The sequence below is a fragment of the Spea bombifrons genome, chromosome 9, assembly GCF_027358695.1.
Source record: "Spea bombifrons isolate aSpeBom1 chromosome 9, aSpeBom1.2.pri, whole genome shotgun sequence".
Taxonomy (NCBI): domain Eukaryota; kingdom Metazoa; phylum Chordata; class Amphibia; order Anura; family Pelobatidae; genus Spea; species Spea bombifrons.
The window spans coordinates 11,622,441-11,647,378 of record NC_071095.1 but is presented as its reverse complement, the minus strand read 5'-3'; the positions used below and the strand labels follow the sequence as shown (position 1 = coordinate 11,647,378).

Sequence of the window (24,938 nt, the reverse complement as noted above, 5' to 3'; positions counted from 1 at the left end):
CGGGGATCAGTTACGGCTCACGCTGGGCTCGGAGAAACAGCTTGTTAGTGGAGATTTTTTTAAGTTAAAAAACTATTTTTTTGTGGTCTCGATGCCTGCGCTGTGATAGAAGAAAAAAAAAATACATTTTCAGCTCCCTTTTTGCTGGTTTCAGGCTTCCCAACAAGGGAAGAACAAGGAATTTCACAGCCCCCTGGCATTAGATTAGACTCTGCGGGCAGATCGGCCCCATTCGGCCCCCTTCTAGTCGCCTGTTTCTCCTGCTTGGTCGTTGGTCTCTTCTTAGATTCAGGAGCCGTATGTCTATCCCATGCATGTTTAATACCCTCACTGTATTACCCTCTACCACTTCTGCTGGGAGGCTGTTCCACTTATCGACCACCTGCTCAGTGAAATCAAACTTTCCTCCATTGCATCTAAGCCTCTGACCCTCCAGTTTTAGACTTAGATAAGTGGTGTCAAGTTAAACCCAAAAAAACCCGTTTCCAGAGTCTCGCTGGCTGAATATTATATGGAGTTCGTTCAGCAGAGGGCACCAGGAGCGCAGAATTAAACAGCTCCCAGGGGGTGATGGGAAATGTAGTTTTTGCCCACTGTCAGGCTTATTGGTGCAAGATGTCTGCCTCCTGAGGTCAGCAGGGCTGGTATGGAACTGTATGTGACTTGTTACTTCTTGCGGTCTGTGTCTGCCTTATATTAATAATAGTCTGGATGAACAGCCTTTAATGAGTTACATATCTGCCGTGTATTGGGCACAGGATAATCCCCGTTTCTTTACAAAATACTTAAATTCCATTTAACGATCAGCAGCAGGGCGACCTTTACCCCCCAGCTCATTAGTCCTAGAGTTCTAAACTGTATCCAAACTGTATCCAAATACCTATAAAGGTTACAATCATAGAGTAATACAAAGTATCTTCATGGATACGTTTGTTTTAAACGATATAAAACTTAGTATTTTCTGTGTTTATAAAACTAGAATCCGATTGTCTGAGATTTAAGCCTTTATTACTAAAGCCTGGATTTTATTGCGATATGTGGCTTTGCGTCATGGGAGTTGGAGTGCCCGGCCGTGACATCACAGGATTTCAAGCAGTTCATGTTTTCATTCGTTTGCGAAGTGCTTACATATTCCGTGGCGCTGTACAAAAGGGAGACATCGCTTGTGGGACAAAATGCATGTTTTTTTTGTATTGTCTGTAAGTGAGAATGACTTTATTATCATAATATTTAAGGATTGTTACCTTTTATGTGTTAAGCGCCAACAAATTACGCGGCACTGTACAATTTATACATATGGTATTTTTACCCAGAATTTTGGGCAGGAATGGTGGACTTTTCAGCTCATCCAAAAGGGCCGCTCAGTAAGAATTTCTAGTTTCGGTCTGCTTGACAGAAGCGGCTGGTTGGGAATCGAGTATCTGTATCGAGTATCTGAGTTCTGATGTCACTGCGTGTTTCAGGAGCGGCGAGAACACGGATGACGCAGTGAACGGACCAGGTACGCAGCCAATCGCACGCCTCTCAGGTACGTTAGCGCCGCTTCCAGCCTTGCATGTGAATGGGGTGTTTGACGTTGAAATAACGTTGTATCCAGTGTCATGATGCTAAATTACAATGAAGGAAAGCCTTGGAAAGCGTCACGAGATGTGGTCGAAGGTTCTTCCGGTTCGGAGGAAACCGGGTGACATCACAAACACCGTCCCGACTTCAGGAGGCAAGAACATTATGAGGGCATTTAAGTCCCTTTAAGGACTGGCTTTGGGAACCTTTCCTCCGGAAATTACACTTTCTGGACAGTGGTCTTCTACTATCTCTGCGACTTTAGGACACAAAGTGACCCGTTAGTTAAGTGAATGAGAATCTCCATTTAAATGTTTAACCAGCCGGTTAACAATTGACATTTTAAAGCCCCGATCCCTGCCCTGTTAGTTGAGGTAGATGTCGTTGGGCAGAGACATATCTGACGGGGCATGATGGAGTCCCTCTCGGACGTGGAGGTAAAACAGCCGGGTGCCAGCGGACATTTCTGCCCTTCTACCCCCTCGCCGCTGAGGGACAGAGCTGACGCTCCATTGGGAGTCTGACAGGGACCTGTGTGAGACCCCAACTTCTGCATAGTCCCTCATAGTCCTGCATGTGAATAACGGCAGACAAGTCAGACATGTTGGGCTCACGGCGAGTCTGTTTAACTGTATGACATAATCTCAGAGTGAATAAATTACCCTTTAATGGAAAAAACCATCCACTGTTCCGATAATCTAATCGCGTTTTATTTCATGTCTTCTTAGCAATGTTTGTTTATTTTAAGAATATTCTCAAAGTATGTTAATATTTAATACAGAAGTATTTTTAACGTAAAATGATTATAAATAATGTGCGTGGAATAATGTATTCCCTCCAGGAGTGTGAAAGGTGATTTTTAATTTGCAGGAGTTTACGTCTCTGTTTCCCCGCAGGTCGATGGTATGCTTTCCCTTCAGAGACTCAGATACCTTATGCCAGCGGCCGTGCGAGGGTTAATCCGATACAACAAAGTTAACCTGACAAATACATCGGGGATGTCTTCAGGTGATGGTCACTTTATTAAATTCATGGTTACGTGCCATGTTTATCTTAATAATTAGCTTTTTCACCAAACATGCGATATTTCCATGTTAATCCAATATGAAAATGTTATTTGTTTTTCTGATTTGTGTGCATGTGATATATATATATATACAATGTGTGTGTGTGTGTGTGTATATATATACCGTATTGGCTCGGATATAGGCCGCCCCCGTATATAGGCCGCACCCTAAAAGTTTGGTGCTTTTTTAAAGAAAAAGTTTTTTTTCTTTAAAAAAGCACCAAAAAAAACATGCTGCCACTCTGTCCCCCCCCCCCGAGATATGCTGTCACTGTCCTCTCCCCCCGCGATACGCTGCCGCTGTCCTCCCTCCCCGAGATCCGCTGCCGCTGTCCTCCCTCCCCGAGATACGCTGCCGCTGTCCTCCCTCCCCGCGATACGCTGCCGCTGTCCTCCCTCCCCGAGATACGCTGCCGCTGTCCTCCCTCCCCGCGATACGCTGCCGCTGTCCTCCTCTGCCCCCCCCTCCTCGACTTACCGGAGCAGACTCCCGGGTGTCTTGCGGGGCCGGCGAGGGACATCTATGCAATACGCGTATGCAACTTCCGGTACCGGTACCGGAAGTTGCATGCGCGTATTGCGTAGATGTCTCCCGCCGGCCCCGCAAGACACCCGGGAGTCTGCTCCGGTAAGTCGAGGAGGGGGGGGCAGAGGAGGACAGCGGCAGCGTATCGCGGGGAGGGAGGACAGCGGCAGCGTATCTCGGGGAGGGAGGACAGCGGCAGCGTATCGCGGGGAGGGAGGACAGCGGCAGCGTATCTCGGGGAGGGAGGACAGCGGCAGCGGATCTCGGGGAGGGAGGACAGCGGCAACACCCGGGAGTCTGCTCCGGTAAGTCGGGGGTGGGCAGAGGTAAAACGCTTAGATAACCTCCCGTGCCGGCACCCCCCCCCCGTGGGAAGTGCTGGCAGGGGAGGCTGTCTGAGCGTATCGGGGAGAAGGATGCAGGTCCCCTGCACCGCTGCGGGGGATCTGTATCTTAACCCCGCTGCCTGCCCGGCGCCCGGGACTGCATGTCCCGGGCGTCGGGCGCTAGACCCCGAATATAGGCCGCACCCCCACTTTAAAAACTTAAAGTGGGGGAAAAAAGTGCGGCCTATATTCGAGCCAATACGGTATATATGTATATGTGTGTGTATATATATATATGTATATGTGTGTGTATATATATATATATATATATATATATGTATATGTGTGTATATATATATATGTATATGTGTGTGTGTTTATATATATATATATATAGGGTATAATATCGAGTAAATTTTCTCATGCGGATGATACCAGCATTAAAATGTAGTTTTGGATGGTTTCGGACGCGTATTTATCAGCATTCCTCCCTCGTTCGCAGTGCTGGAGGTGAAGCGCTCCTTGGTCTGGGGTCCAAACTCCTCATAACGTAACAATAATTAAAGAAGGAATGTATAAGTAAGGCACTGCTGAGGCTCCTGGGATATAAACCAGTGAGTCAGTAAAACGTCAGAAAACGGGATTTAAATGTGAACGGAAATCAGCGTTTCTTAAACTTGACCGATGCTCCTAGAATTTGACTCTTTTGGTTGAGTGAAGGTGCTTTTTGCTGGGGTGCCAAGTATGGTGGGCTTCCAGCCTCCACTCCGCAATCTGTAGAGAGTCACAGAGCGGGGGGATTACCGACAAGACGGCGGGGAGGGTCATGTGAGTTTAGTTACAGAGAGAATCACAACCAACCCGACTGTTTTTTTTCGTTCCGTTGAAGGCTACACTCAAGCCAACGTGGTGATCATACACAAATCCCTCGCGGACGACTTTGAGAAATTCTGCCAGGCCAATCATGGCCCCCTCCCGTTATTATACCGGAGTGCTCCAGGGGAGTGGAAGTGCCCTCCGCTGAGCAAGGACTCCGATATACGGTAAGCATCTGCCGTCTGCATTGGCGTTAATGTTGTTAAAGGTCAGAGATGACCCAAGGAATACGCGTGGCCCCCGGACCAATGTTTTTTGCCAACAGTCTAGATTTTTTTTTGAGGATTTCGGACAAATCTGTTCCCCCCAGGTAGCTTCCAAAAAAGGACTCCGATATCAAACCTTTTCAGTTATTTGCCCGAAAACCTGAAAAAATCATCGAGACGGCAGAGTTTACGAGGCATGATTTAACGATTGTTTTTGAGTTTTTAAAATATTAAATTTTTTGGCAAAAAAACTAATGTCCGCTGTCAGGTTTTCAGCCAATCATCTCCTGCGTGTAACTTCCAGGCCTTCCAGACAACTCCATTTACCTGGCATGTCACTTGGGTTTTGAGGAAGAATGATTTTCTGAAGTTTTTAAGTATTTCAAACATTTTTAATTTTTTGGGGGATAGTATAGATTTTATTGGCAAAAACGCGAGGTCCGTGGTCGTAGATTTTATTGGATTTTCTACTAATTTGTCTCCTGCATATAGCTTCCAAATCACACCTTCCATATCACATATCAGGAATGATTTTCTAAAGGTTTTTAGTTTCATTAACCCCTTAAGGACAATGGGCGGTCCCTAAACCCATTGAAAACAATGCGTTTTGAGCCCGTACATGTATGGGCTTTGTCATTAAGGGGTTAAAAATGTTTCGTTTTTTGGTGGCAAAAGCTTAAGGTCTGCGGACTAGATTTCTTCAGGTTTTCAGCCAAATGTTCTCCTGCATATAGCATCTGAATCGATATTTCCATGCCGCTAATTTTAATTGGAATATTATTTGGGGCGTAGAAGGAATGATTTCATAAATGTTTGAGCGCTTATATATTTTTAGGGTTTTTTTAGGTTGCTTTTGATTTTACACTCCACACTAGAGGACAGCATCAGGATGCCGGTCCCGTGGGACTCGTCAAAAAAACTTGGGGTGCCGGTGGTTTTTCGGGAGTTGTGGGCGGGAGCCGGTGGTCAGACAATGTACATGGAGGTCCCGGTGATCCCGCGCAGTCCCGCATGGCTGCCTTCGCGTTGCTCCCTCACAGCGTCTCTTCTCTTGTTCCCGCCCACGAACCCAGCAGAGTCACGTGAATTTACGTCACGTCACATGACTCTGCTCCGTTCCGGTGGGACGAGGGAAGAGACGCTGTGTGCGAAGGCAGCCCTGCGGGAGTGCGCGGGAAATCTGCAGATAAGGTACGGGGGTGGGGGAGTTTGTATGAATGAGAATGCGTGATCGAGGAAATGAATGAGTATCTGTGAAGAGGGAATGAATGAGTGAATTAATGGGCGGGAGTGGAAGACACACATTGCGGGAGGTAATGGTCAGAGATTTAGCGGGATTAAGAAAACAGTCCACATTGTATAATAATTTTCGTTGTATCTGAATGTAGTGTTTATGGTCACTTGCTTTACTTTGTAGCACAGACTGTCTGCAGTACAGGAGGTACCTACACGGAGTCTTCTCCGGGAGCCTGAACACCCTGGAGAGTTATTCTGAGCAGCTGAAGGACATGGTGACCTTCTACCTGGGCTGCAGCTTCTCCTTCGAGAGCGCAGTAGAGAGATTTGGAGTCCCGGTGAGGAACGTAGAGCAGCAGCGCAACGTCAGCATGTATTCGGTAGGTGTCTGAGGCTAGAGCTGGTTGACAAATGGCATTTAGTCCGTGGGACATTCTGCAAAAGCAGGAGCCTGTGAAGGGGCAGAAATTCCAGCGCTGGATTGCACCATTTTTATTGGCAAAAGATTTTGCCCACCTGTAATGATATCCTCAGGGTATAAATAGAATGTAGTTGGTACCAATGGATCAGGTCTACTTGGGCATCGATATCCTTCTTCTTTAAAGCACACTGGGTGGTTTGTGTTGCGTGTGCATGCAGCCCACTTGAGATGTGGACCCTGAGTGGGGTACGGATAGATAATTTATCTAGACATAGCCCACTTTATTTATCTAGCTGTGTCATAAGAATCATTTTATAGACTATACCTGCTTTTTTCTAACTTCCGGTACTTTTCCTCTTCCCGTAGACAGACGTCCGCTGCTCGTCCGTTGGCGACTTCTCTTGCAATCTTGTGGTCACCATGAGACCGATTCCACTGGACAAACTGGATGCGGCGGTAAAGGCAACCCAACCGCTGACACATTGCCACGGAGCCCCTGTTCACATCGGCTGCCCAGGTCTGTCAGTGAATTAAAGGCACGAGATGCCTGTGACTTTTATTGTCTTTGTTTTGCTTATATATATATATATATACTGCTTGACTTAAGGTGCCTCTTCCAAGACCTATAGTATTTACGTACACATATGAAATGTGTAACTAGAAGTTTAGGCTGGTGCATAGGTAAAAATAGGTGAGATATCACATTAAAGTGCAATTATTCGAACGGTTAAATTGCTAATTTATATGTTCCTTGCTGTTGCATTGGGCTCTTCCCACCATCGCTTACATGTATAAAGCATCTGTCATACAACAAATTAAAAAAGAGATATTCCCCTGCCTCCCCGTCCTCTAATAATGTATCACCGAAATAATTAGTAACTTTCTGTCCTTATTAGGCTTTCTCGGGATACGTGATCTCCAGAAAACAGATTTTGGGGACCCGGTACGGTTTCATCCGGACGATGTCCCTGTGTTCTGGGCGTGCGGCGTCACCGGCGTGGAGGCTGTTAGTAGCTGCAGTACGTATAACCTCACAGCCAATCGAAACCCGATCAACAAGTTGGAATTTTAATTAAAAACAGGGAATATTTACTTTTTTCAGATTTCAATATTACATTTTCCATGTAAAACGTCTTTGTGGTCTTCACTCAGAGTCGCCCCTGGCCTTCACTCACTCTCCCGGCTGCATGTTTGTCACGGATGTGAAAAGCGAGGGCGCTCCGGTTACTCGGCCCGAGGAAGTCCCGGAGGTTTTCCGGATCTCCTGTGACCCCGCGCACTTCAGCTTGGTATCGCAGCGGGCAGCGCAGAGAATCCGGGCCTTGGAGGGAATCATCGGCGTAGATCCAGGTAACACAAAAATAATAATAATAATCCCAAAAATGGGTCCTTCTCATGCTGCGGATCCTCCTGGGATTTTATATCGCGCTAACACGCAGCGAGGGAATAGCCCCTCGGTATCGGTGTACTCACTCTTTCTCGTAAGCACAACTGTCTCTTTTTTATTTTATTATTAATTATCTTTTTTTTTTTACTTGCTAAGAAACCTTTGGCGTTTAATGCATTTTTAATCATAAAGTGGTAGTTAAGTAAGCTGTAAAAACGCTATTAAACCGCATGAAATGCCATAAAGGACCGTAGAGAGACTTAACCCTCACCGATTGCTAAAACAATTTTCTGTTTTCCAGGCGATCGGGGGATAAAGCATCTTCTGATCCCGGAGGAGCTGCTGAAGTCCAGCCTCTCGCTGTCTCACGCCAAATCCGTCCTTATAACCACCGGGTTTCCCACTCACTTTCAGCACGACCCGCCGGAGGAAACCGACGGCCCTCCCGGCGCCATCGCTATGGCCGCCATGCTGCAGGCCCTGGGGAAACGCGTTGCCATTGTGACAGATGAGCGTGCCATTGATCTGAACAAAAACATTCTCGACCGTGCGGTTCAGCAGGGTAATGTATATGTGTGTTGCTTATAATATATATGTAATGATTTATTGCTCCAGTTTGTCAGACCCTTTTGAATGCAGGAACTGTAAGAAGCGCTGCGGAAATTGTTGGCGCTATTTAAATAAATAAAGAATAATAATAATAATTGTTTAGGCAGCTTTTAAAGTACAGAAGGATTTCTGTCCAGCGAAGAATGTGTATTAAAGGTCTTTCTAAGAACGTTAAAGTACTTTAATATTTCTTATTTAGCGGAAAGAAAAAAATAAGAAATCGCTACCCTATAGAACAGGGGTGTCCAACCTGTGGCCCTCCAGTTGCTACAGGACTACATCTCCCATACTCCTCAGCTCGCCCCTTAGCTGAAAGAGCATTATGGGAGATGTAGTCCTGCAGCAGCTGGAGGGCCGCAGGTTGGACGCCCTGCTATAGAAGATTCTCATGAATCTTACATTCGTATAAAGGTGACGTACGACTCCCAGAGCGTCCCTTTAATAGCCCACCGACAATCACTAAAACTTTACCGTGTCAGAAAACAGAATTGTGGTTTTTTTATGAGTAACAGCCTGTTTTATTATTTATTTGGTAACCGTTCTTTTCATTTTTACAACAGAACTTGGACTACATAAAAACCTCTCCTTACTGAATATTTTTTTTATGTGTAATTATCTACTTGTGATTAATTAGACAACTTTTGTATTTTCTTTTGAGCTCGCGCATGGATTTTATATGAAGCAGATGGGAGAGCCGTGCCGGCCTATAACGCCTGAAGGCAGTGGGCTTTGTGCTAAGTTTCTTTGTGTGTTTTTTTGTTGCCCTAGGAGTGTTACAATCCCCGGTGCCTCTGTTATGTTACAAAGAGGAGTCTGCGGAGTCGCCTGTGAGATTCCTGTGCGAGGACGGAGATCCCGAGAAGCCGAGGTCAGTGACCGCCACTTATAAATGTATAAATTTAAACCAATAAGTAATAATGGTATAATGAGAACATCCCGCCTCTATGGTACGTTGCGTGTCTCAGTGATTTATAGGGATTTATGGGATATCTGGGTGTAGCTTTGTATCCAATGGGAGATGGGAATTCTTAGTATCTCCCGTCGGCTGCTCGCTGTTTGAATTCAGAATCCCGGCCTAGAGGTACGCTGTCGGCTTGGCTATGATCATTTCTCCCCATCGTTAACGCGTGTTTCTTTGGCCTGTCTGCATCCTGGAAGGTACGATCACCTGGTGGCTATTGAACGGGCAGGACGGGCAAGCGACGGTAACTATTACAACGCCAGGAAAATTAACATCAAGCATTTGGTGGATCCCATTGATAATCTGTTCCTGGCTGCCCAGCGTATCCGAGGCATCGCGACAACAGGTAGGTCAGTGCAAGCCCGATTAGAGGTAATATCGAATTAAGTGTAATTAACCAATTAACAGACAGCTTAAATGTCCTAAATATGTAAGGAGATGTATATTTAAATATGGATAAGCTATTTAAAATATATAAACTATTAAAACGCCGTTTCATCCGCTGCCAGGTCTGGGAGTGAAATTTACTAAAAAAATTTATATTTATATATTTTTTTCTTCAATGAGGATCTGGGATCTTCTCTTTTTCCAGTGAATCGCGTTCTCTCGCCCCTGTGCGGTTTGCGTTAGAGCTCCATCTGAGACTTTCTGAACATTTATGTTTGTACAGCGCTACAGAATATGATGGGGCCATATAAATAGCATTTTCTTCTTTGTACGGCGCTGCAGAATCTGTCGGCGCTTTTTAAATAAAGTATAATAATAATAAAATAAATCAACAAACAATAATTCTCCGGCGGCTTTCCCTCGGACTCGCAGACTTACGAAACTTTTTTTTTTTGTATCGGAAAGGTATCGGAGACGGTGGGAATGAACTGGGGATGGGCAAAGTAAAAGAAGCGGTGAAGGAACACATTACAAATGGCGACACCATCGCCTGCGACGTGGCTGCAGACTTTGCAATTATTGCAGGTGAGTCTCACGCATTGCATCCCTTTGTTGCGTTTAAATCGGCTGTGTTATTGATATACACTGAATTAACCCCGTGTAATGGATACATTATATATGTATTAGAACCCGCCTTATGTGAATACCACATGAGCAGCCTGCTCTCAGGATCTGCATGATTATTCCTCCCCATTAAGTTATCGGTTCTCTATTGTTAAGTCGCTCACCAGTGCAAAAGGGGTAAATATTTTGGGAATCACAGCTCTGTATTTTTAAATTGTTCCTTTACGTGAATCCGGCTGCACTCAGTAATTTTCTATATTAATCTATGTGGCCGCCACTCTTTTCCTAGGGGTCTCTAACTGGGGAGGATACGCCGTATCGTGTGCTTTGTACCTCCTAAATACCTGTGGGATTCACGAGCGCTATCTGAGGAAGGCAGTGGGATTCCCCAGGACTGCAGGGGCCGAGGTCTGGACTGCTGCGCTTCCTACCATCGATAAGGTAACAAGCAATGTCAGCAAATTGTTATATTCGTCCTTTATGAGTTTAACAAGAAGACTTCACTTCAAAAGTGTATTATACATGGAACAGCCTCCCAGCAGAGGTGGTAGAGGGTAATACAGTGAGGGTATTAAACATGCATGGGATAGACATACGGCTCCTGAATCTAAGACGAGACCAACGACTGATTAAGGTTTGACTCTTTACAGCAGGAGAAACGGGCGACTAGACGGGGGCCGGATGGGGGCTGATCTGCTGGGGGGTTCTATGGTTTTCATGTTAGTAAAAGCATAAAGTTTATATTTTGTTCCACATAAATATGTTAAGAGATTCGCGTTTCTGCCGTTCCTTTGAAACATCGTAATATGAGTTGTTGCAGTTGAGATAAAATCGTTTTATTCAAGGAATGGCTGTCGTATTTTTGGAAAACGTACAAAATACATATTTTTTTATTCAGTGAATTTATGGGTTTACAATATCTTAAAGACGCAGTGAAAATACATTAAAGCTTCTTAACCAATAATATGTGCCGCGCGCCATCGACAAAACCCCGCGTGCAGCTTTTATACCACGATTCTGCGCATGTTACACGGAAAGCTAGTCCTTAACGCACGCCGTAAATCCACGTGTTACTCGTTTCAACATGCCACTTATTTAATGCAAACAGGAAGAGAAGCTGCTGAAAGTCCTCGTGGATCAGGGAGTGCGCAGCGGGAAGACCGGGAACCTCGCCATGGAAGTCGACGGGCTTCCGTTTCATAACACGCATTCCGAGATGATCCAGAAACTTCTCGAGGTCACGATGTAACGCCATTCCTGCCCGGAAATTCTGCGCATCGGCGTCCCAAATTACCGTGTGATTCAATGAAAATCATAAAAAAAAATGAATATAATCAAGCGAAAGGGCTGGCCGCACGTAACAATTATTTACTGATTCACAACCCCGTCTGTATAATCAGCTGAAAATAATATATATCACAGTTTTGGGGTCCATAGCATAAAAAAGGCTATTTATCTGAAATCGATTGCTTTGTCCTGAGACTCGTAGAAAGATGATATCCCTGGCTCGACAGAATATACAGATTTTCTTGCCGGATGGGGCCCTGCTACACTTGCTAATAACCCCCCTGGGCTGCTCTGGTTTCAACAATATCGCCCCATTCCCTCACCTGCTTTTCCACAGATGGGCTCTACAGACTAAAGCAGAGCCTGGCCGGGTTCGATTGGTGCTCTATGGGATAGATATCCAGATGCCCCGGATCCTTCCTTAGGGCAAAAACACATCAGCATCTATTACTGAGACATTTATCCAGGCTGGATGTTGCCTCCTTGATGCAGAGACCGATGTGGCTTATTTCATTAAGCACTTTATTTTTACCGCGGATGTTAGACGAGGCTCTAATTCGCCGTATTTTCTCTCTGTGGGCGCATTAAACGTCCGCTTTTCCGCGGCCGGAATATTATAGCCTAAAAGCGCCTGCCTTGGGGCCTTTTAACCACAGCTATCGTTAGAACCACCTTTTTCCTGGGGAAAAAAAAAAACAACAGTTTGTGGAAACTGTAAATAACGCATTTTAAGAAGCAAAATAAATATTTTTTGCGGAAATAAAAGAAGATGATCGTTGATTTGATTGGTTAGCGAAATGCGTCGGCGGATACAGAAGATATGCCGCTGCTTTTGGCTGAGGTTTGTTAGTAAAACTCTATGTTGGAACCTTAAGGAAAAAAGGACAGAAAATGAATTGTTTTCCACCAAATGTGTTACAGAATATTCACAAAACCCCTGTTCTGATACCAGCGATATATATACCGCGGGGTCTGCTCGCCTGAGGTCGCCGTCTCATTAACAGTCAGACCTTTGTCCGTGGACAGCTCCGGTTCCACGTGACTCGGTAACAGAAACTTTGTTCTCGCACAGCACAGAAGTCTCGCTCTTAGACGGCGCGGGCTTTGACCTGCAGATGTCTTCGCTAGTCGTCTCCACGCGATTCAGTTCGTAGGAGCCCTTCGCTGCCTTCTGGCACCGCGACAGAGCCAAGCAAGAACCTTTCAGCCTGACGAAGTCTTTGTACGTGTTCTCGTTGGCGAAGCAGTACAGCACCGGATCCGCCGCGCAGTTGAAGGTGGTGAGCAGCAAAGAAATGTGGTAAAAGTTGAATATGCTCGCGGCGAACCCGCAGTCTTTCTCGAACAAGCTTCTGATGACCACCAAGACGTGGTACGGCCCAAAACAGACCACGAAGATGAGGACGGTGCTGAGAACCAAGTGCTTGATCTGGAGTTTCTTCTTGGTCTGAGTTCCTTGGCTCTTCCGGACCACCTTAAAGATGCAGCAGTAGGAAAAGAGCAGCAGGAAGAGGGGGAGAAGGAATCCGGCGAGGAAGCGATAGTAATTAATGCTGTGCTCCCATGTTTTCATGGGGTAATGCTCAAAGCACACGACGTGGCTGTCGGGATCTTTACTGAACTCTCCGTGCTTGAAGAAGAAGTAGCTGGTCATGATCTCCTTGAGCCAAATGACGGAGCTGGCCACGGCGGCCGCCTTCATCGTCCGGAGATGAAGGAACCTGAAGGGATGGACCAGCGCCAGGTAGCGGTCCACCGAGATGCAGCAAAGGAATCCGATGCTGATGTAAATGTTCTCGTACAGGAGGATGCCGCAGATCCGGCACATCGCCTCGTTGTACGTCCAGTTGTCGTGCTGCAGGACGTACTGGATCCAGAAGGGCAGAGAGAAGATGTAGAGGAGGTCGGCCGCTGTTAGGTTGCACAGGTATATCCCCAGCTCGTTCCTGGCCTTGATCTGCAGGACGCCGTAGTACAGGGACAAGCAGTTGGCTGGAAGGCCGACGACGAAGACGGTGATGTACACCACGGGGAACAGCGTCTGGTGTATGGTGTGGTCGATGGTACAGCCGGTGACGTTGGACTCGACGGGGTCCTCTGTGATGTTTCCCATGTCGGAGAAAAGCCGGGAAGGCGCGTGCATCTCAGCCAGCTGCCATTCCCTCCCCGCGCCCCCAACGTTGGCCTGGATGTCACTGGAAATGAATAAAAAGGTGTTCAAAATTAGTCAGACATTTATTGCAGTTGTAAGAGATTTTTGGGGTGCCCAACGCATTTCACCGCTAAAGCATTTGAAGACCCTGTATGTTCCCTGCGATTATGCCCCAAAAAATAAAACTGTTGCCAACATCTTGGACACATTGCGTGTTTTACGTAACGGCGCGGGAGTCCGAGATCCCAATCGGTTCCTGATATAAAGCAGCGTTAGTAACATTGTATAGAATATAGAATATAACGTCTGCACTTCAGGGTTCCGTATCTAAATCGATGCCGAGGCTTTCACGCAGGACGCGTCGTATGGAACATGTGAATAGATGGGGGGAGGGGGGGGGGTAAATGTTAGATTGTAAGCTCTCTGGAAATTATTGCGCATTCCTCCCCTTAAAGAGTAACTTCCTTTTTCAGATTAAAAAAAAGGGTTTGGATCTTAAAAAGGTATTTTTTACTTTAATAAATTAATTTAAATGATATAATTTAAATCTAAATGAAACAATTACATTGTAACGCTGCGGGTTAATGCCTTGCGTATGCACGGTATATACAGACTATATAAGTAGCACCGACCCCACTTACCCCTAATCCATTCTCAATTTCCTTTTTCAATAAGGATCGACCCGGAATGTTCTCTCTGACCGACGGCCAGCTGTAGGAAAATCGGTTTAAATCAGGACCTTTTCTGCCGGTCGCCTCTTTAGATCTCGCCCTGTCCGTCTTCCCATCTTCCCATCTTGCTATTTCTCATTATTGCGTTTTTTTTCCGCTGGCGTAAATGTTTCCTGCGTTTTATTAACGAACGTCTCCACCCGCCTCGGACAAAGCTTACAAATAATGACACACATCCTCCGCACAAAACAAAAAGACGCTTTCCTCTGTTACAAAGGGAATTAAAAGCCGCTGCGGTCCCATCCCTGGCCCCATTTATTACCGGCTCGCTCGCTGTTATCAGAGGGGGGGCAGCCGTTGTGGTCTCTGCGGATCTCCTGGAGCGAGAACCCGGGAGATGGGGGTCTCTAAATTCAAATGGGACCCCCATTTCCATACTTGTCTTGGGGGGTAGTTTTGGCATCACTAGTGGTGTAGGGGTCAGAGGGTCTATGGCTGACCCATTTGGCCCGGCCCGTCCCGTCCCGTCCCATCGGCCCTTTGTTGTCTGCAATAAAGACTCAAACCTTGGCCCTTAGTCCTTTCTTGTTAAGGGTAGCCTTCAGCTTTGCGGTATTCTGTTGGCCGACTTTGAGAAGATTTTACCCCAAAGCTTGCTGGACCTGCTATGAACCTCCACAGGTGAAGACCTCTCCCTCTCCCTCTTCTCCGCCTCGCCTCTCCCTCTTCTCCTTCTCGCCTCTCCCTCTTCTCCTTCTCGCCTCTCCCTCTTCTCCTTCTCGCCTCTCCCTCTTCTCCGTCTCGCCTCTCCCTCTTCTCCTTCTCGCCTCTCCCTCTTCTCCTTCTCGCCTCTCCCTCTTCTCCTTCTCGCCTCTCCCTCTTCTCTGTCTCCTCTCTCCCTCTTCTCTGTCTCCTCTCTCCCTCTTCTCCGTCTCGCCTCTCCCTCTTCTCCGTCTCGCCTCTCCCTCTTCTCCGTCTCGCCTCTCCCTCTTCTCCGTCTCGCCTCTCCCTCTTCCCCGTCTCGCCTCTCCCTCTTCCCCGTCTCGCCTCTCCCTCTTCCCCGTCTCGCCTCTCCCTCTTCTCCGCCTCGCCTCTCCCTCTTCTCCGTCTCGCCTCACCCTCCATCTTTTCATCCTGCTTTATTTTTTCTATTTTCCCTTTTTTTCTATGAGTCTACCGGGAGGGAAAGAAGCTGAAGGATTGCCGTGTGAGCACGTTTTACGGATTAATTGCTGATGACGCGAGGATAGATTGGAGAGCTCCCTGTACGTGTCAGGTAATCCCCAGAGGGTCCGTAATGAACGTACGTCAAGAGGCCGCTAATGAATGCGAATCGATGCGGACGCTCGGTAAGCGGCTCATACACTTGGTTTACGCGGATCAGGGAGGTAGAAGGGAGAATCCCAGGGAAACGGCCTTGTTAAAGGAGCGAAATTCTGCGTAATTATCAGGCATATGTATGTAGGGGTCTTAGGGGTCTCGCCGTGACAACGGGGTTCCATAAGGTCTAAATACACGGCTTCTGCTACCAACTGCTATTTACCAAAATGGATGAATAGACGAGCTGCCCCCACGAGGGAAAACGGTTTATGGTGTGAATAAATAAATAAATAGTATCCGACCGATGGACCCGTTATTTTTAAAATGCCCCGCGTCCTATTCCCACATTCTCCGTCACATGGTACAGAAAGCGACAGGTGATTGGACGAGGGCAGCCCCAGACACATTGGGCGAAAAGTGTGAAACTGGTGATGTAGGATAGACCCCTTGAGGATAAGTAAGTAATTATTATATTATCGTTATATTATTGTTATATTATTATTGTTATATTATTATTATTATTGTTATATTATTATTATTATCATTATATTATTATTGTTATATTATTATTATTATCATTATATTATTATTGTTGTTACCTTTTATTTATATAGCGCCAACAATTTACAAGTAAATTATATATATTATATATTTCCTTAAAACCTTTTTAGACTTTGAACCAGAATAACATTTTAACCATAAACCAAATGTAATCGTGAAATGATGATCATTTTCATCGGTGAAGCACCCAGTTATTCCACCTTATAGGTCCATCCTCCAAAATGAACAAATATAAAGTACTAGAATATGGAGTATTGTGATGCCGTGCGTTCTAAATATGTCATTGTTACATGCAGCCTGGTTGTACAGCGCTGCGGCATCAGTAGGTGCTATAGAAATAATAACCCAGGTGTTTAATAAAACTATTACTGCATCTGACATGGTTCTATAGAATTTACTCTGGATGTAGAGGGTTAAATACATCATTTTAGGATAATACTAATTTAGTCAAAAATGTAATTCGCTGTTTTTTTGCTCTTTGCTCAGTGGGGTGAGAAGCCCCTGCGGGTTACCCTGGGGGGGGATACCTGTACCCTGGGGGGGGGTTTAGGATACAACCAGGTAACAAACCTTCTAGAACTGAGATAAGTGATGCAGTAACTCACATGAATTTTACTGAATAACCCGATATCCCTGGGAGAGCCGGCTCCGCTCACCCCAATACCATCCAGTAAAGGGGGTCCGGGGCACTCACCTCGGGGTCCATGGTGGGTCAAATGTCAGCAGGGGGTGAATGAATTCATCTCCAGCAGAACTTCCCAGGCAAAGGGGGATCCCTTCATCCGATTATCCCCCCGACCCAAACCTAGATGTGCGGTCGTCTCCCCGACGCAGCCCCGGTTCTGCCCCTGTGCTCCTGACGCAGCCCGGATTCTGCCCCTGTGCTCCTGACGCAGCCCGGATTCTGCCCCTGTGCTCCTGACGCAGCCCGGATTCTGCCCCTGTGCTCCTGACGCAGCCCGGATTCTGCCCCTGTGCTCCTGATGCAGACCCAGATCTGCCCCTATCCTCTGCTTCTCCTGTACTCTCCCTCCTCTCCGGCTCCTCTCCTCCCACATGGGTCCCCCCCGTCCAGTGTTTCGTGTGTGTATGGATTGGTGAGTAATAGTTTTCCTGCGAGTCAATTTACAGTAAAATAAACCTATATGCTTTCCATAAGCGTATATGTATATGTGTGCGAGTATACATACCGTGTATTATATATGGGTTTCGCATATATGTTCTCTTCACATATGTGTTTCTTTAAATGGCATAAATTGCTTTCTCTACCTGCCAGGTGTCTTTTAAAATAACCCAATAAATAAATGACATTTCTGGCAGCGTGCGCGATGCATTATTGCGCGGATTTATCAGGCACTCCCTGCTTAAGAGCTGATAATTTAAACACAGACATCCTCGGAGTGTTTACTCCACCGCCGGCCCCTCCGGACACTGAATCACGGCGGATTATGGAGGAGGCTGGCGGGACGGCGGCCAAAATGCAGAAAAGATAAATTCCAGGTTTTGCAATAACGAGTGAGGACTCAATGATCCCCAGTGATTACTCACCATGTGGGGGCAGATCACTGGGGCAGAAACTGTGTTGGGTGATGGTGGATGGGCCACCGGCGGCCGGCTGCATGGATCTCCCAACAAATTAATACTTTCCTAAACTCCTGTGCTTTATTGAAAGTTTTTGCCCCATAATATGTTTTCAGGCAGCTGCATATTATACGAGTTCTCACTCTATCTCATCCCCAATCTACTAACCCCCGACTTATCATACCGCCTGTGGGGAACAATAGAATGGCTCGGTCTTAATCATCCAGTCGGACTAATGAAATGATAGCGATGAACAGGCTTCATTTGCATTATTGTATACAGCGCTCATGGGTTATTACTGTATATAGCGCTGGGGGTTAAATTACTGTATACAGCGCTGGGGGTTATATTACTGTATACAGCGCTCATGGGTTATTACTGTATATAGCGCTGGGGGTTAAATTACTGTATACAGCGCTGGGGGTTATATTACTGTATACAGTGCTGGGGGTTATATTACTGTATAGAGCGCTGGGGGGTTATATTACTGTATACAGTGCTGGGGGTTATATTACTGTATACAGCGCTGGGGGGGTTATATTACTGTATACAGTGCTGGGGGTTATATTACTGTATATAGCGCTGGGGGGTTATATTACTGTATACAGCGCTGGGGGTTATATTACTGTATACAGTGCTGGGGGGTTATATTACTGTATACAGCGCTGGGGGTTATATTACTGTATACAGCGCTGGGGGTTATATTACTGTATACAGCGCTGGGGGTTATATTACTGTATACAGCGCTGGGGGGTTATATTACTGTATACAGCGCTGGGGGTTATATTACTGTATACAGCGCTGGGGGGTTATATTACTGTATACAGCGCTGGGGGTTATATTACTGTATACAGCGCTGGGGGGTTATATTACTGTATACAGCGCTGGGGGGTTATATTACTGTATACAGTGCTGGGGGTTATATTACTGTATACAGTGCTGGGGGTTATATTACTGTATACAGCGCTGGGGGGTTATATTACTGTATACAGCGCTGGGGGTTATATTACTGTATACAGTGCTGGGGGTTATATTACTGTATACAGTGCTGGGGGTTATATTACTGTATACAGTGCTGGGGGTTATATTACTGTATACAGCGCTGGGGGTTATATTACTGTATACAGCACAGGGGGTTATATTACTGTATACAGCGTTGGGGGGTTATATTACTGTATACAGCGCTGGGGGGTTATATTACTGTATACAGTGCTGGGGGGGTATATTACTGTATACAGTGCTGGGGGTTATATTACTGTATACAGCGCTGGGGGGGTATATTACTGTATACAGCGCTGGGGTTATATTACTGTATACAGCGCTGGGGTTATATTACTGTATACAGCGCTGGGGGGGTATATTACTGTATACAGCGCTGGGGTTATATTACTGTATACAGCGCTGGGGTTATATTACTGTATACAGCGCTGGGGGTTATATTACTGTATACAGCGCTGGGGGGTTATATTACTGTATACAGCGCTGGGGGTTATATTACTGTATACAGCGCTCATGGGTTATTACTGTATACAGTGCTGGGGTTATATTACTGTATACAGCGCTGGGGGGGTTATATTACTGTATACAGCGCTGGGGGGTTATATTACTGTATACAGCGCTGGGGGTTATATTACTGTATACAGCGCTGGGGGTTATTACTGTATACAGCGCTGGGGGGTTATATTACTGTATACAGCGCTGGGGGTTATATTACTGTATACAGCGCTGGGGGTTATTACTGTATACAGCGCTGGGGGTATATTACTGTACACAGCGCTGGGGGGGTTATATTACTGTATACAGTGCTGGGGGTTATATTACTGTATACAGCGCTGGGGGGTTATATTACTGTATACAGCGCTGGGGGTTATATTACTGTATACAGCGCTGGGGGTTATATTACTGTATACAGCGCTGGGGGTTATATTACTGTATACAGCGCTGGGGGGGTTATATTACTGTATACAGTGCTGGGGGTTATATTACTGTATACAGCGCTGGGGGGTTATATTACTGTATACAGCGCTGGGGGTTATATTACTGTATACAGCGCTGGGGGGTTATATTACTGTATACAGCGCTGGGGGGTTATATTACTGTATACAGTGCTGGGGGTTATATTACTGTATACAGTGCTGGGGGTTATATTACTGTATACAGCGCTGGGGGTTATATTACTGTATACAGCGCTGGGGGTTATATTACTGTATACAGCGCTGGGGGGTTATATTACTGTATACAGCGCTGGGGGGTTATATTACTGTATACAGCGCTGGGGGGTTATATTACTGTATACAGTGCTGGGGGTTATATTACTGTATACAGCGCTGGGGGTTATATTACTGTATACAGCGCTGGGGGTTATATTACTGTATACAGCGCTGGGGGGTTATATTACTGTATACAGCGCTGGGGGTTATATTACTGTATATAGTGCTGGGGGTTATATTACTGTATACAGCGCTGGGGGTTATATTACTGTATACAGCGCTGGGGGTTATATTACTGTATACAGCGCTGGGGGGTTATATTACTGTATACAGCGCTGGGGGTTATATTACTGTATACAGAGGTAGGGGGTTATATTACTGTATACAGCGCTGGGGGTTATATTACTGTATACAGCGCTGGGGGTTATATTACTGTATACAGAGGTAGGGGGTTATATTACTGTATACAGCGCTGGGGGTTATATTACTGTATACAGCGCTGGGGGTTATATTACTGTATACAGCGGTAGGGGGTTATATTACTGTATACAGCGGTAGGGGGTTATATTACTGTATACAGCGCTGGGGGTTATATTACTGTATACAGCGCTGGGGGTTATATTACTGTATACAGAGGTAGGGGGTTATATTACTGTATACAGCGCTGGGGGTTATATTACTGTATACAGCGCTGGGGGTTATATTACTGTATACAGAGGTAGGGGGTTATATTACTGTATACAGCGCTGGGGGTTATATTACTGTATACAGCGCTGGGGGGGTTATATTACTGTATACAGCGCTGGGGGTTATATTACTGTATACAGCGCTGGGGGTTATATTACTGTATACAGCGCTGGGGGTTATATTACTGTATACAGCGCTGGGGGTTATATTACTGTATACAGAGGTAGGGGGTTATATTACTGTATACAGCGCTGGGGGTTATATTACTGTATACAGAGGTAGGGGGTTATATTACTGTATACAGCGCTGGGGGGGTTATATTACTGTATACAGCGCTGGGGGTTATATTACTGTATACAGCGCTGGGGGTTATATTACTGTATACAGCGCTGGGGGGTTATATTACTGTATACAGCGCTGGGGGGTTATATTACTGTATACAGCGCTGGGGGTTATATCACTGTATACAGCGCTGGGGGGTTATATTACTGTATACAGCGCTGGGGGGTTATATTACTGCTCCTGACGCAGCCCGGATTCTGCCCCTGTGCTCCTGACGCAGCCCGGATTCTGCCCCTGTGCTCCTGACGCAGCCCGGATTCTGCCCCTGTGCTCCTGACGCAGCCCGGATTCTGCCCCTGTGCTCCTGATGCAGACCCAGATCTGCCCCTATCCTCTGCTTCTCCTGTACTCTCCCTCCTCTCCGGCTCCTCTCCTCCCACATGGGTCCCCCCCGTCCAGTGTTTCGTGTGTGTATGGATTGGTGAGTAATAGTTTTCCTGCGAGTCAATTTACAGTAAAATAAACCTATATGCTTTCCATAAGCGTATATGTATATGTGTGCGAGTATACATACCGTGTATTATATATGGGTTTCACATGTATGTTCTCTTCACATATGTGTTTATTTAAATGGCATAAATTGCTTTCTCTACCTGCCAGGTGTCTTTTAAAATAACCCAATAAATAAATGACATTTCTGGCAGCGTGCGCGATGCATTATTGCGCGGATTTATCAGGCACTCCCTGCTTAAGAGCTGATAATTTAAACACAGACATCCTCGGAGTGTTTACTCCACCGCCGGCCCCTCCGGACACTGAATCACGGCGGATTATGGAGGAGGCTGGCGGGACGGCGGCCAAAATGCAGAAAAGATAAATTCCAGGTTTTGCAATAACGAGTGAGGACTCAATGATCCCCAGTGATTACTCACCATGTGGGGGCAGATCACTGGGGCAGAAACTGTGTTGGGTGATGGTGGATGGGCCACCGGCGGCCGGCTGCATGGATCTCCCAACAAATTAATACTTTCCTAAACTCCTGTGCTTTATTGAAAGTTTTTGCCCCATAATATGTTTTCAGGCAGCTGCATATTATACGAGTTCTCACTCTATCTCATCCCCAATCTACTAACCCCCGACTTATCATACCGCCTGTGGGGAACAATAGAATGGCTCGGTCTTAATCATCCAGTCGGACTAATGAAATGATAGCGATGAACAGGCTTCATTTGCATTATTGTATACAGCGCTCATGGGTTATTACTGTATATAGCGCTGGGGGTTAAATTACTGTATACAGCGCTGGGGGTTATATTACTGTATACAGCGCTCATGGGTTATTACTGTATATAGCGCTGGGGGTTAAATTACTGTATACAGCGCTGGGGGTTATATTACTGTATACAGTGCTGGGGGTTATATTACTGTATAGAGCGCTGGGGGGTTATATTACTGTATACAGTGCTGGGGGTTATATTACTGTATACAGCGCTGGGGGGGTTATATTACTGTATACAGTGCTGGGGGTTATATTACTGTATATAGCGCTGGGGGGTTATATTACTGTATACAGCGCTGGGGGTTATATTACTGTATACAGTGCTGGGGGGTTATATTACTGTATACAGCGCTGGGGGTTATATTACTGTATACAGCGCTGGGGGTTATATTACTGTATACAGCGCTGGGGGTTATATTACTGTATACAGCGCTGGGGGGTTATATTACTGTATACAGCGCTGGGGGTTATATTACTGTATACAGCGCTGGGGGGTTATATTACTGTATACAGCGCTGGGGGTTATATTACTGTATACAGCGCTGGGGGGTTATATTACTGTATACAGCGCTGGGGGGTTATATTACTGTATACAGTGCTGGGGGTTATATTACTGTATACAGTGCTGGGGGTTATATTACTGTATACAGCGCTGGGGGGTTATATTACTGTATACAGCGCTGGGGGTTATATTACTGTATACAGTGCTGGGGGTTATATTACTGTATACAGTGCTGGGGGTTATATTACTGTATACAGTGCTGGGGGTTATATTACTGTATACAGCGCTGGGGGTTATATTACTGTATACAGCGTTGGGGGGTTATATTACTGTATACAGCGCTGGGGGGTTATATTACTGTATACAGTGCTGGGGGGGTATATTACTGTATACAGTGCTGGGGGTTATATTACTGTATACAGCGCTGGGGGGGTATATTACTGTATACAGCGCTGGGGTTATATTACTGTATACAGCGCTGGGGTTATATTACTGTATACAGCGCTGGGGGGGTATATTACTGTATACAGCGCTGGGGTTATATTACTGTATACAGCGCTGGGGTTATATTACTGTATACAGCGCTGGGGGTTATATTACTGTATACAGCGCTGGGGGGTTATATTACTGTATACAGCGCTGGGGGTTATATTACTGTATACAGCGCTCATGGGTTATTACTGTATACAGTGCTGGGGTTATATTACTGTATACAGCGCTGGGGGGGTTATATTACTGTATACAGCGCTGGGGGGTTATATTACTGTATACAGCGCTGGGGGTTATATTACTGTATACAGCGCTGGGGGTTATTACTGTATACAGCGCTGGGGGGTTATATTACTGTATACAGCGCTGGGGGTTATATTACTGTATACAGCACTGGGGGTTATATTACTGTATACAGCGCTGGGGGTTATATTACTGTATACAGTGCTGGGGGTTATATTACTGTATACAGCGCTGGGGGGTTATATTACTGTATACAGCGCTGGGGGTATATTACTGTACACAGCGCTGGGGGGGTTATATTACTGTATACAGTGCTGGGGGTTATATTACTGTATACAGCGCTGGGGGGTTATATTACTGTATACAGCGCTGGGGGTTATATTACTGTATACAGCGCTGGGGGTTATATTACTGTATACAGCGCTGGGGGTTATATTACTGTATACAGCGCTGGGGGGGTTATATTACTGTATACAGTGCTGGGGGTTATATTACTGTATACAGCGCTGGGGGGTTATATTACTGTATACAGCGCTGGGGGTTATATTACTGTATACAGCGCTGGGGGGTTATATTACTGTATACAGCGCTGGGGGGTTATATTACTGTATACAGTGCTGGGGGTTATATTACTGTATACAGTGCTGGGGGTTATATTACTGTATACAGCGCTGGGGGTTATATTACTGTATACAGCGCTGGGGGTTATATTACTGTATACAGCGCTGGGGGGTTATATTACTGTATACAGCGCTGGGGGGTTATATTACTGTATACAGTGCTGGGGGTTATATTACTGTATACAGCGCTGGGGGTTATATTACTGTATACAGCGCTGGGGGTTATATTACTGTATACAGCGCTGGGGGGTTATATTACTGTATACAGCGCTGGGGGTTATATTACTGTATATAGTGCTGGGGGTTATATTACTGTATACAGCGCTGGGGGTTATATTACTGTATACAGCGCTGGGGGTTATATTACTGTATACAGCGCTGGGGGGTTATATTACTGTATACAGCGCTGGGGGTTATATTACTGTATACAGAGGTAGGGGGTTATATTACTGTATACAGCGCTGGGGGTTATATTACTGTATACAGCGCTGGGGGTTATATTACTGTATACAGAGGTAGGGGGTTATATTACTGTATACAGCGCTGGGGGTTATATTACTGTATACAGCGCTGGGGGTTATATTACTGTATACAGCGGTAGGGGGTTATATTACTGTATACAGCGGTAGGGGGTTATATTACTGTATACAGCGCTGGGGGTTATATTACTGTATACAGCGCTGGGGGTTATATTACTGTATACAGAGGTAGGGGGTTATATTACTGTATACAGCGCTGGGGGTTATATTACTGTATACAGCGCTGGGGGTTATATTACTGTATACAGAGGTAGGGGGTTATATTACTGTATACAGCGCTGGGGGTTATATTACTGTATACAGCGCTGGGGGGGTTATATTACTGTA

General features: G+C 45.9%; 2 protein-coding genes across 2 annotated transcripts; one reads left to right on the top strand and one right to left on the bottom strand.

Annotated features, from left to right (window-relative positions):
- Positions 1 to 599: 599 nt before the first annotated feature.
- Positions 600 to 11,894, top strand: DGLUCY (D-glutamate cyclase). The gene is made up of 14 exons (XM_053475023.1): positions 600 to 644; positions 1,464 to 1,528; positions 2,460 to 2,571; positions 4,371 to 4,524; positions 5,981 to 6,179; positions 6,587 to 6,737; positions 7,117 to 7,239; positions 7,373 to 7,570; positions 7,909 to 8,169; positions 8,985 to 9,084; positions 9,375 to 9,523; positions 10,030 to 10,149; positions 10,478 to 10,629; positions 11,297 to 11,894. Exons 3-14 carry the CDS (start codon positions 2,469 to 2,471, stop codon positions 11,435 to 11,437), a joined length of 1,851 nt encoding a protein of 616 aa, XP_053330998.1. The 5' UTR covers positions 600 to 644; positions 1,464 to 1,528; positions 2,460 to 2,468; the 3' UTR covers positions 11,438 to 11,894.
- A 578-nt stretch (positions 11,895 to 12,472) lies between these two features.
- On the bottom strand, positions 12,473 to 13,588 carry GPR68 (G protein-coupled receptor 68). Its single transcript, XM_053475450.1, has one exon. It carries the CDS (start codon positions 13,586 to 13,588, stop codon positions 12,473 to 12,475), a length of 1,116 nt encoding a protein of 371 aa, XP_053331425.1.
- Positions 13,589 to 24,938: the final 11,350 nt, after the last annotated feature.